Source organism: Pituophis catenifer, unplaced genomic scaffold, assembly GCF_029215685.1.
Source record: "Pituophis catenifer annectens isolate HBS135680 unplaced genomic scaffold, rPitCat1.0.hap2 SCAF_1, whole genome shotgun sequence".
NCBI classification, from domain to species: Eukaryota; Metazoa; Chordata; class Lepidosauria; order Squamata; family Colubridae; genus Pituophis; species Pituophis catenifer.
In genome coordinates, this window is record NW_027256881.1 from 315175134 (window position 1) to 315186923 (window position 11790).

The 11790-nt window shown below is 35.9% G+C and overlaps 1 protein-coding gene across 1 annotated transcript; it reads right to left on the reverse strand.

The window, feature by feature from the left end:
- Positions 1-4629: 4629 nt before the first annotated feature.
- On the reverse strand, positions 4630-6210 carry RD3L (RD3 like). The gene is made up of 2 exons (XM_070931579.1): positions 5912-6210; positions 4630-4927 (listed from the first exon to the last, which is right to left on the reverse strand). Exons 1-2 carry the CDS (start codon positions 6208-6210, stop codon positions 4630-4632), a joined length of 597 nt encoding a protein of 198 aa, XP_070787680.1.
- Positions 6211-11790: the final 5580 nt, after the last annotated feature.

Below are 11790 nucleotides of genomic sequence, written 5' to 3' on the forward strand. Positions count from 1 at the left end.
TGCTAAACTGCAAGCTACCTATAGTTATAAACTAGAATGCCTGAACATTTTTATAAAGTTCCAGAGAACAAATTACAGTAGTACCTTGGTACTCATCTTTATTTGGTTCCGGGAAGTGTGATGACTACCAAAAACTGAGTACCAAACACATTTTCCCCATAAGGAATAATATAATGATTCACAAGGCACTTGACACTGACATGTTCTAGCTTATGCACTGAGTACCAAATAAATGATAAGTACAGATAAGTACTTCTAACTCTATCAAATATGCAGGATTTGAAGTGCTAAAGCAAAAGTTGTAATGCTGCTTGGGATAACAAATTCCAGAATTCCTGGTTAGTTCTGGGAAATCAAACAAAACTAAGATGGGAATTGTTAGTGGATGGCTCAGTATGTCGGAAGAACCCAGCTGGAATAGTTGATTTACAGCTGATTTGTGCAAATGCAGCCATTTGGGCTAATTCCATTAGATATAGGCCAGTTAACCCCAATTAATGAGTTACACAAGCACAACTGCAATTTAATGCAATTGGAATCACATTATGAATAGCTTCTGTATATATATCCAAGTGGTGTGATAGACTGCAACCCTAACTTGGCTTTATGTTGAGTAAATTCACAACACATTAAATCACCCAGCAGCCCATCCCGTTTTACAGTACTGTGTTGAGTGAACGTAACCACATAGTCTATGGTTCACCGCATCTCCTGATAGTATATTAAAGAAAACTGGGTTAAATAATGAAGGATAACATGAAAACCTAACTCGTTCCGTATTTGCGTGTACTTTCACTGTAAACCTGCGGTAATCCAACTGAAATACAATCGGAATTGCTTTCAAGCGCAATCTTGCGCCCTTCTCACAAATAAAGCTTATTTTCAGTGCATCTTAAGCGCGCATAGGAGATCGTAATCGAGCTAACCAGAAAGCAAGCGGGCCAGTCGCAGGTTCGCTGAACAAGTGCAGAATCTCGAGGTCTAATTGGGCACGTGGCTATAGCCGGGCGGGGCCCACTAATTAGTTCAGCGCCGGTCGGTCGGTCGGCTGGCTGAACGGAAGGATATTTTTCTTTTTTCGCGGCTTCTTATGGTCGAGCCATGTTGCGAAAGCTCACCGTAGATCAGATCAACGATTGGTTCACAATTGGCAAAGCGGTCAGTGGGGTGGAATTCCTGGGGGGCGAAGTCCGCGCTGCTGGCTTTGCTCATCCTCTCGTGGAATCTGTTGAAGAGCCGGCGCCTGCTGCTAATGTGTAAGTAGGCCGGGACCTGCAGCAAAACTACTTCTCCGTCGAGCTCACGCTTCACAGGATAATCTGCTTAGAAAAGTCCAAAACTGCCCAGGTTCTTCGCTGTTGAATGGTATAAATTAAGCCCCTTCTATCAATAAATGAAATTCCCCATTCATCAATAGGATGGATTTCACCGCTGCACAAATTCTACTAACATTATTAAACACGATTTGTTTTTAGAAATAGAATAACGCCTCCCCCCTCCACCTCTCCATCTATAATAATCTGGTGGTGGCCTACCTCAAATTGCGAATTGTGTAATGATATATTAAGTTTGAAGATGCTGCAACGCGTTTGTTTCTGAATTACAGCTAGTTCCTGTAAAGGAAGAAGCACTACCCATCTAAAAACATAAGCTCTGTGCTACCCGAAAATGGTGTGTGTATAAAAAAAATGTATACTCTTACATGTACACTTTTTATGACTATAAAGTGTCAACCTGAATCTATTAAACGGGCAGAGCCTCAAAGAATATAGTGCTGTTTTCTTGTAAAAAGCAGAGAGAAATAAGAGGAGGGAGTGCTTCTTTCTGAATTGGGCTCAACTTGGCCAGGTTATATAAACTTCCAGCAGCATATTTATCTATTTGGTTTTGGTTTTAAACATTTTAAAAGTTTGTCAATCTCAGTTTGTCAGAACTTCAGTTTTACCAGAAACATTGATGGTGTTCACAGTTACCATATAGCAGTAAGCCACAATTTTCTTATGCTTTATTTAATAAAATACAATTAGTTATGTACACAACACACCAGACTAAATCCAAGCCACAGTAGGGTTTACAGTACAGTAATGTGTGTACTATATTATATGAGCACCATATATAGCATGCTAGTAATTCTTAGAAAATTGGTTCATCCCTGTCTGTCCATAGAAATAAATTTTCTATTGTGGGATTAAACCCTGGGCTAGATAGATCTTGGATTTGATCTATTCATCTCAACAACTATTTTCACTGGTGTCTTGCTCTGCAAATATAAAATTACTGTATGGCTATAGTTCTCACAGTTCATACGAGACTATAACTGTGTTTATAGAATTTTAAATTCTAAATACTCATGTTGTAGTCTCTGTCTCTTTATAGGGAGAGTTGAAAATGAATAGCTATATATTACTTAACATCCTTTGAGGTAATGTTAGCCTGCTTAAATTATCACAGTGTTGTTTTTGTAGAGTAATAAGTATTCTAACTGAGAATAAAACAAACGGGAACTCTTTATGGAGAAACAGTGAGAAAAATATTTCAATCTTATATACCGTAAATTTTTCCTTGTTGCCTGTTTCTAACTTGGGGTTTGAGTCCTGAAGAACAATACATTTGTCAACATGTTTACTAAGAAGAATATCATATATCAAATGAGATTTATTCAAAGAGTATACTAACCAGCTTTTACAATATTTTTCTTTGTTGCTTTAACTTCACAGTTTTATATTGTTTGCAGACAGTGAAGCAAAAGAATGCTAATGAGAAAAACACCTTAAAGCTCTCTTTTTCTACTACTTCCTAATTTTCACAATTCTTTAATTGCTTTCAGCGTAGAGCCTAACTAGAGATTCCCAAATCAACATTGTTGAGTAAATTTATACAACACATATTAACCAACCATATTTTAGTTCAGCATGTTTTACATATTGAGCCATTCAACTTAACATTTTAAAGTTATGATTATTCTTTGAAATTAACCCTGTGGAGGCTAAGTAATTCTGCATCTGCAGATGTGATACTGGCAGAAGCATTCATTTAGTTCAATTTTTAACCAAATCTCTCCCTCTCTCTCATTTTAACCTTACTCATGATTTTTCAAAAAAATTAACATCATTTGGTAAAAAAGTACTATTTTAGCAATTTTAAAAATCCCATTTCTTTGCAAATCTAATTTCATTTTTCATAAAAAAATTACAGCATAAAATCTAATTCAATGTATTGCTTCTAGGTATTTATATTTTCTGGTGGATCTGAAGCAAAGGAAAAAAGGAGTTCCTTTTTTGGTAATAAAGGATTGCAAGCCATAATGTATCTGCTTTTCTATCAGACTATTTCAGATAAAGGAATTTTGTCTTATATAGCCATTTTTTTTTTACAACCTGTGAATGTCATTTCAGATCATCCTATATGAATTTTACTGAATTTCTGCAGGGTGTAAATAAAGCTGTCAAGCAGATTCCCTTCCCTTTCAGGTTTTAATTTTGTGTAAATGCAAATAATACTCCAGTATTAGTCTGGCTACTATTTTGCATCCTCCACAGCAGTGTTTCTCAGCCATGGGAACTTTAAGATATGAGAACTTCAACTCCCTCAATTAGCTGGCTAGAGAATTCTGGGAGTTGAAATCTACACACAGCTGCCAAGTTTGAGAAACACTGTTCCACAATATCCCAGATGTAGTCTCATGCCAGGGAATTGTGGAGAGCACATTGTAGCCATTATAAAAGGAAGACATATATATTTGTCTTAAATCTATGATTAAATCTTAAAATGTGCACACATTTTTCCAAAGTGTCAATATAAAAAAAGTGTCCTTTGGGTGCTAGTGTATCTTTGGCATCTTTTACTATTCTTTTTTGTTTGTTTGTTTAAAAGGCAAAAGATGGTGCTATTGTTGTGACCTACTTTAGGCCTTCATAAAGCTTATCTGTTTCCAGTTTATTAAAAACAGGATCTTTTATAAAATGGATTATTATTTTCTTCCTTTTAAATTTTCAGATTTGAGTTCAACATCTTTGTTTTGAAAAGATTGCATTGGGTAAGCAAATTGCAGGATAAAAATCTGTCAATGTCTTTCACCATGACTATGTTTCAGGACATTGCTGAGTCTTTAATTTGTTCTTGCATATTTAGAGGGGCAAAATAAATGGTATGAAAGACAGCCAACATAGCCAGTTAAGTATAACAATATCCAGCTTCTAGTCCTTCCTTAGTCCCAGAAGTCAGCTGGGTGACCTTGGACTAGTCATTCCCTCTCAGCCCACATCAACATCAGGCTGCAAGACAAGACAGCTGATACACAAAAACCCTCATGGCATCATGCGTTGTTAAGCTTTGCTCTAATAATTAGGTGAATGCACTGAAAACAAGGGGACCCTGCAACCATGCAGGATTAAAGCTAAGAAAAATGATAAAACCTCTATAAAAAAATCTCTGCTATAAGGAGGATCTTGATGTGACACTATTAATTAGTATAAAGCATCCATCCTATTTATTTAAGGACTATGCCAGCTGTAGTTGTTTTTAAGTTTAAATTTGCATTTATGAGGATGGGAAGATAATTTTGGAGTACTGAGTCATTACAGAATGATTATAGCTAAACTGAATGAATATTAGCGAAAGAGAAAATAATTAACTTGATGGGTAGTAATAGGGAAGATTCCAGATTCTGTGGGAGAATGTTGGAAGGATGCCTTGTGTATTTTTGTCAACATAGCTGGATACAGTGGGGATTTCCTCTTTGTCCATTTTCCTGGAGTTGGTGCTGGATGCTGCGAATTGGCTGGAAAAATTTGTATTCCAAGCATCAGCCAGTTGATCTTGCTGAGCTTCTTTCTCAAGATTAGTAAGGAACTCTTTTAAAACTTGTTTGAATAAATAAACAATTTCCCAGGGTAAAACGTCATTTTCTGCAAGAGCCTCTCGAAATCTAGAAAAGGAAAGTAAAGAAAAGGCAAATAGCCTGAATTCTATTAGCATGTATTCAACTTGTCTCTTAAAAATGCAGGGGTAGAGAAGATATACTATCCTTTTTAGCAATGCTTTTTAAAGAAAAAAAAAACAGGGAATAGGAAAGAATGATGTTTGCAATACAAATAGCTGAAGCATTTTTTTTTCTTGTCCAATTTGTCCAAGCAAGTTGATTCAAACTGACATTTCCCTGGAGCCCTTTTATAGGATCAGAGAGAAATCAGTGAATTGTTCTGGGTTTTGTTTTGTTTTAAATTCCATATGCTATATGTGCAGGTTGATATGTATATATGTGTATGTATGTGTGTATGTATGTATATGTTGAAGAATTGTAGAGAAACTTGTTTTGTAATCAAAACAGTCTTATTCTTATCAAAATTGCATGAAACAAATGTAAATCAGGTTCACTAGTTTATAATGAAAATTATACCATGCAGATTTTAAAACTGGACACAGGATAAAAATGTAGTCAATGAATATGAAGGCAAATGTTTAGCAAAAGGAACAAACATATTAGTGCTCTAAATATTAAAGCTATGAATATGTAGTAAGCATTTAAGTGGTGTGTGCTGAATTGTTACACTTAATTGTTTTGCCAAGCTCAAAATTAAAGCTGAAGGCATATTTTTCTATTACATTTTGTGGGCAAATCTTGGAAATTCATTCATTACATGCTATTTAACTGAACAAATGAAATCCTAGCAATGTTTTTTGAGATGTCACAACCAATACAGAGAGTCTTACGAATAAGGTTGCATATATTGCCAGAAAGTAAGTTTCTTTGAACTCATTCCAAAGAATTATTCTTTTAGTTTGAAGCATGCTAGTTTTGAATTATTTTGAAACAGTTTTCTTGTAGGAATAACATCTAATATAAAGCTGCAAAGATGGGGACCCCTTTCCCCTTTCCTGAAGCTTATATGATACTACATAGATAAAATACCTGCTGAGTATGATTCCAGTTTGACATGGTTGGATTTGAGAGCAAAGAATTTCAAGTTGTCGTTGTTCAGTAGCTGGGATAGTTATTTGAAGATTTTGGTAGCTCCTTATTCCATTGTAATCATTTTCAGGTTTTTGAATTTTGTGTCCACTTTCAATCTCCTGTATCAGCCGTTCACGTTCTTTCAAATGCCATTTTAGTTCTCTCAGAAGTGTCTTTGTCACAACTTCTGAGCCAGGGTATTGTCCACTTTTGTAAGAATAACTTTTTGGCCATTTCATCCAGCCAAAGAATGGCATTTTGACAACTATTTAAAAAATAGAAACAAAAAGATACATGCACATACCAATGCTAAAAGGGGAATTGGAAATTTGGTTATCGGGGATTTCTCGCTCATGTTTGATAGTTAAATATTGTAATGCTACCCATTTTTCACATAGCCACTCAGTTTTAAAGTGCAAATGTATCCACGTTTAAATGGACTTAGTAGAGCTTAATTCTGAATACCCAGGCATAAGATTGTGCTGTCAGTAATAGTGCAATAAAAATGCAATTGTATTCCTCCCAGAAACCAATATGATATTTAAAATATTCTAGCTTTATTCTGTTTTGTTCTGTCCTGGGTATATTTAATCTTTGTAGCGCCTTTTGAAGCAACTGGCTAAGTCCATCTCAATTCAGTATTTCTCTTTTCAAAAACAAAGACAATTTAAGCTATAGTATTCTGTATGTTCTGCAATCTAAATGTAAACAAAACAAAACAATTCAAAATGTAGATATTATCTATAAAATAACATCTGGTATGAGAAAATCTAGATTTTAGAGAAAAAACTAGTTTATATATATTTGCAAGTTTATTTTAATTACAAAAACTACAAAGAAACGTGTAGCAGACTAACAAATATATGCAATTAAAATGTTAATTTTTATGGAATCCTAAAATTCATGGTTATTTGGAGTAACTCGTAAGAGATTTATATTTTTAGTGCATCAAATTTTTTTAAATTAGAATTATTCTTATACTTACTGTACTTGTAGAAAAGAATCTATTTCACCAGCAAGACTATAGATGAGTTCTGCTTGATGTGGTGATTGTTTATTCCAGTATGTTCTGTCTGAGACAAGTATTCCTCATTTTACTCACTTAAGAAAAGTGTATTATCCCAGCTTTTAAAATAACTTAATTCCTTCTATCAGCAGAGTTCCCAGAACCCTCAGACATAGATTCCTCTGAAATTCTTTCCACAAAGCCCATTCAGAGTTTCTGCCTTTCCATACAGACTTCGTCTTGAGCCAGTGAGAACAGTTTCAGAAGCTTTCTATGGATGCTAAATGTATTGTCTGTAGTCATATGAATAATCGTAGTCTGAAACCAAGCCAGATGTGCTCCCAGCTAAAGTAAAACTGTCGGTTGGATGATGTGATGCTTGGATGTGCATAGCTGTAGGTCACAGTTCACTGCTATATTTTTATGCCCTGTTGTGCTCTAAAAATAACCCAGTTGCTTTTTGTCATTGGACTAAACTTTGGAGCAATTTTGGCAAATTTGTAGTTTCGTTCTTTGTATTAGTGATAAGAGAAATTATTGCACTACCCAGTTTACCTATTCATCTTATATCAATATGTGTATATACACTAAAATAAACACAATTTATGTAAGCTCATCTCAAGCAACTTTATGTCAGTCCTAAGGCTACCTATTAAGCAGCGTACAGAGAGATTCTTAGTGTATATTGTTTATGGCTAAATTAACCCTCTGTTAAAATGAATAAGTGAAATTCTTATTTATAGTCCATAACTGTTATCAAGTTTGTGAATTCTTTTTCCTAACCTAACAAATGTATTCCTAACCTAACAAGGGGTGTCAAACTCAAGACCCGTGGGCTGGATCCGGCCCGCAGGGTGCTTAGATCTGGCCCGCGTGGCCAGCCTTGAAACAGCAAAAAACTAGGCCTGTAGTGCCTCTCCCAGCAAAAATGGAGCTCAGATGGTGGTGTTTGCGGGCTCCATTTTTGCTGGCAGAGGGCTGCAGGAGGTCTTTGTGGCCAAAAATGGGATACAGGGGGCATGTGTGGGGTCCCCAAGCTCCATTTTCACTGGCAGAGGGCTAGCAAAACAAACTAAAAACAAAACAAAAGGAGAAATGTTTTCCCTTTTGAATTTGAGCATGCAAGAAGGGGAAAGAAGAAAGACAAAGAAAAAAAAGAAAAGGTAGGAAGAGAGCAAGGAAGGAAAAATAAGGAAAGAGGGGAAGGAAGAAGAAAGAAGGAAGAAGGAGGGAAGGAAGGAAGAAAGAAAGGAAAGAAGGAAGGAAGGAAGATTATAATGAGAGTGAGGGTAGTTTCAGGAAAGTCCTGCTTTAGCACTTGGCCACCACAGGTGCCCCCAATATGAGTGATGTCAAGCTGGCTATGCCCACCATGGCCACATCCCCTGGCCACAGCCCCCTGGCCCTCCGAGGTAAAACGCAACCCTCAATGAAATTGAGTTTGACACCTCTTCTCTAGTGCTTAAGAAAAACTATGAGAAAGTTATGCTTTTAAAAGAAATAACATCCTAATGTCAGGGTGTCAGTGAACTTAAAAGTTGCCTTACATCATGTCATCAGATTCTTTCTTCATCTAGATCAGTATTACATAAAGGGAGTCATACATTTGCACTAAATTATGCTTCATTGAATGAGGTATAGTCTGCTGGGTTTACATAACATATAGCCATAAAGCAACCATAGTACACTACCCAGAGTTCCTCTATAAGGGAGATGGGCAGTTCCAAAATATAGGCAGATAGGTAGAAAGAAAGAAAGGAAAGAGAGAGAGAAAAGAAAAAAGAAAAAGAAGGAAGAAAGAAAGAAAATACGAGGATTTGGGTATTGTTTATTTCTGTCTTTTCTGTTATTGTATCTGCTAATTCATCCTTTGCACCAGAATCTGGAACATGGGGATCCTGTTAATGCAAACATTTGTTTCACCATGGAATTGAGATCGTGATTAGATTTTAGCTCTGTTGAGAAAATAAGTGTTCATAACTGATACTAGTACATACTTTCTCAGTTTGCCTGTGCTTGGTTAAGGTTGGAGAGGAGGTTGTGTAGGTGATTTCCACTTTAATAGCACACAAAAAAAATCTCTGCCAATTTGCTGTTCCCTTTATTGGATTTCTTGCTATAAATATGAAGAACAAATAAGGAATAGATCTTAATTCCTTCTTTCAGCCAGTATAGTTTTCAGTGGCAGCAGTCTATTTTTTTAAGAATTGGTCTCACCTGCTTAATCCCCCTTTCAAAAGTGTTGAATTGAACTATTGTTGAAATATAGTCCTGCAAATCTGGTCTAGATGTCATGCTGCAGAAAGGGTGACATCTGTGTCTGTTATTAAAGCTGATATTGCTTGTATGTTGGAAAAATTCAAATGCCAGTACTAATCATCCTCAGTTGGAAGGTTTTCACATTGCATTGTGTGTGATGCTATAAAAAGTGGAGAAAGGAGCTGGATGTAGAATGACAGAATGCCTTTGCAAATTTTCAGACAGAATTAAAATGTTCTTTGCCATCTCTTTGCTGGCATAGTTGCCAGGTCAATAACAACTCTTTGGTTATTGTAAAGCTAAATAATGGTGATAAGTTACTTTAGAAAAAAATACATACTTTGGATAATGTGAGCCACTCTACAGAATAATCAAGAAACTAAAATTCTGCAGGATTAAGGATTCAGTAAACAATCTGAGAGTCTAGATTACTTAAACAGCATGGACAGAAAATGATACGTATTATAAACTTCAGTATTTAATCCTTAGAAAATCATGGAGTTGTGTGTCTGGAAATCAAATAAGAGATTACTTCATAAGATTTCATGTGTTTTCATAAGTAAACCTTTTCATGGGAAACTTTTAAAAAAATTTCCTCAAATCTGTAGGCAGAACAGTTTAAACAGGCTATTACTTATACTGAACCAGTGTTCTCCAACTTAATCAAGAGTTCTACATTAGCTCAAGTGAGTCAGTTGGTTTTATATATTGATAGAAAAATCTGTAGCAAATGAGAAATAAAGAAAATAAAATATATAATATAATATATATATATATATATATATATATATATATATATATATATTAAAAATACTATGAAGCATCTACTTTTTTACCACTGCATTAAATGGATTACCAATATTGTTGCTTATTTTGAATGACAATATAGACTCCTCGTACCTAATTACTTTGAAAGGATAAGTATATAGGTAGTCCTCAAATTACATCTATTTGTTCGGTGACTATTCAAAGTTAATAACACTGAATGATGGGGATTTATGACCGGTCCTCATAGATTCAGCTGTTACAGCATCTCTGCAGTCAAGTGAGCACAGTCCAGGTGTTTGGCATCTGGCTTGTGATTATGATGTTGAGCAGGTACATGATTGTGAATTCTAATGTTCCCTGCCCGTTTCCCACAAAGTCAATAGGGAAGCTGGCAGGAAATTGGAAGTTACAGTCATGCAAGATTGCCCCTTAATGACCGTATGTTCCTCTGTAACAATAGCAACTGGGACTGCTATTGCTAAGCAATGCAGTCACAAGTAACATCACATTTTACAACCATATTGCTTAGCAATGGCAATTCCAATCTCAATTGCCGTCATAAATCAAAGACTGTAAGGAAAGTAATGGCAGAATCTGGAGGTGGAGTTAAAAGAGGGTTCATCTTAGAATCTCAATGTGGCCACAAGCAAGTTAAGTCCACCACCCCCTTGAATTCTGTTGTTAACCATTATCTAACTCCTAGCAGATGCTCACCTTTGGCTGAGAATATATGTTTTTTTTCTACAACAAATCCCAGATTTAACTGGCACCACGAGTTAAAAGGATCAGCTATTTGGAAAAGACACTTGTGTAAGATTCTAGTAATTAAGAGAACACATTTGTATTCTAAGAAAACCCCTCTGGCATATATTGTTTTGAACAATACTATTATGTGGAACATAGTATCTTTAGACAAAACAGTAAGGTGCTTTTAATGATAGACTACGATTAAGGGGTAAGGTAGCAGTGATGCCTAAAATTTTATATGCCCTTGGCAAGATGTATTTAATGTTCAACATGAGAAAGGAACTTGTTTGTAATGTATGTCTCAGAAGTAGGTCTTCAAGAGATTCATGTCACGTTGACCAAACATCAAAAATTAATCCTATTATTAAACTAGCCAAGAGGCTGGTCTCCCTGCGCCATAGTATTTAAAAATATTGTTATGCATTGTGCTATATGGCTGCTTGTTAGTTATAATTTCCTTTAGAATAATATGTATGTATGTTAAAGTATAGCATTTACATTGGAGTGCATGCTTCATGGGTTAGCCAGGCATTGATGGATTATATATCATCTACATGTGATGCCATTATGTATAGAGAGAGGCAGTTTGGTATAGTGATTAAGTCACTGGGCTAGAAATTGGGAGGCTATGAGTTCTAGTCCTACCTCAAGCAAAAAAACCTTTTTCTGGAATTCAATGCTAGCGTAGTCAAGCAAAATGTTGAGTTAGAACATGTGTAGGAAGGTGTGAATAAATGACTTTATGGGTACAGAAAGTAAACAGTGTGGCATTTGTCGCTATGTGACCAGAGTTTAAAAAAAAAAAAAGTGCTGGATGCACACACTGGTCTTCTGTGTGGTGCAGTTGTTCATTTAAAAGCAATTTTTATCCTGCTTCTATTAAAAAAATCTTGTAGTTCACAATCTCCATCTCCCTTCAAGTTTGGGTTATTGCAGGGGTGAAATGCTTCTGGTTTGGACCGGATCGCCCGATCCAGTAGCGATGGAGGTGGGTGGTTCGGAGAATCGGTAGCAAAAATCCCTGCCCCCCCTTCCCCAGCTGAGCTGTGCAATCATC

What these genes read in the sequence shown, in the direction of transcription:
- RD3L (XM_070931579.1), bottom strand. Translation starts at nt 6,210, where the DNA reads ATGCCATTCTTTGGCTGGATGAAATGGCCAAAAAGTTATTCTTACAAA. An exon ending in ACTGGAATCATACTCAGCAG is followed by an intron (nt 4,928 to 5,911) that starts GTATTTTATCTA and finishes TTCCTTTTCTAG; the next exon opens with ATTTCGAGAGGCTCTTGCAG.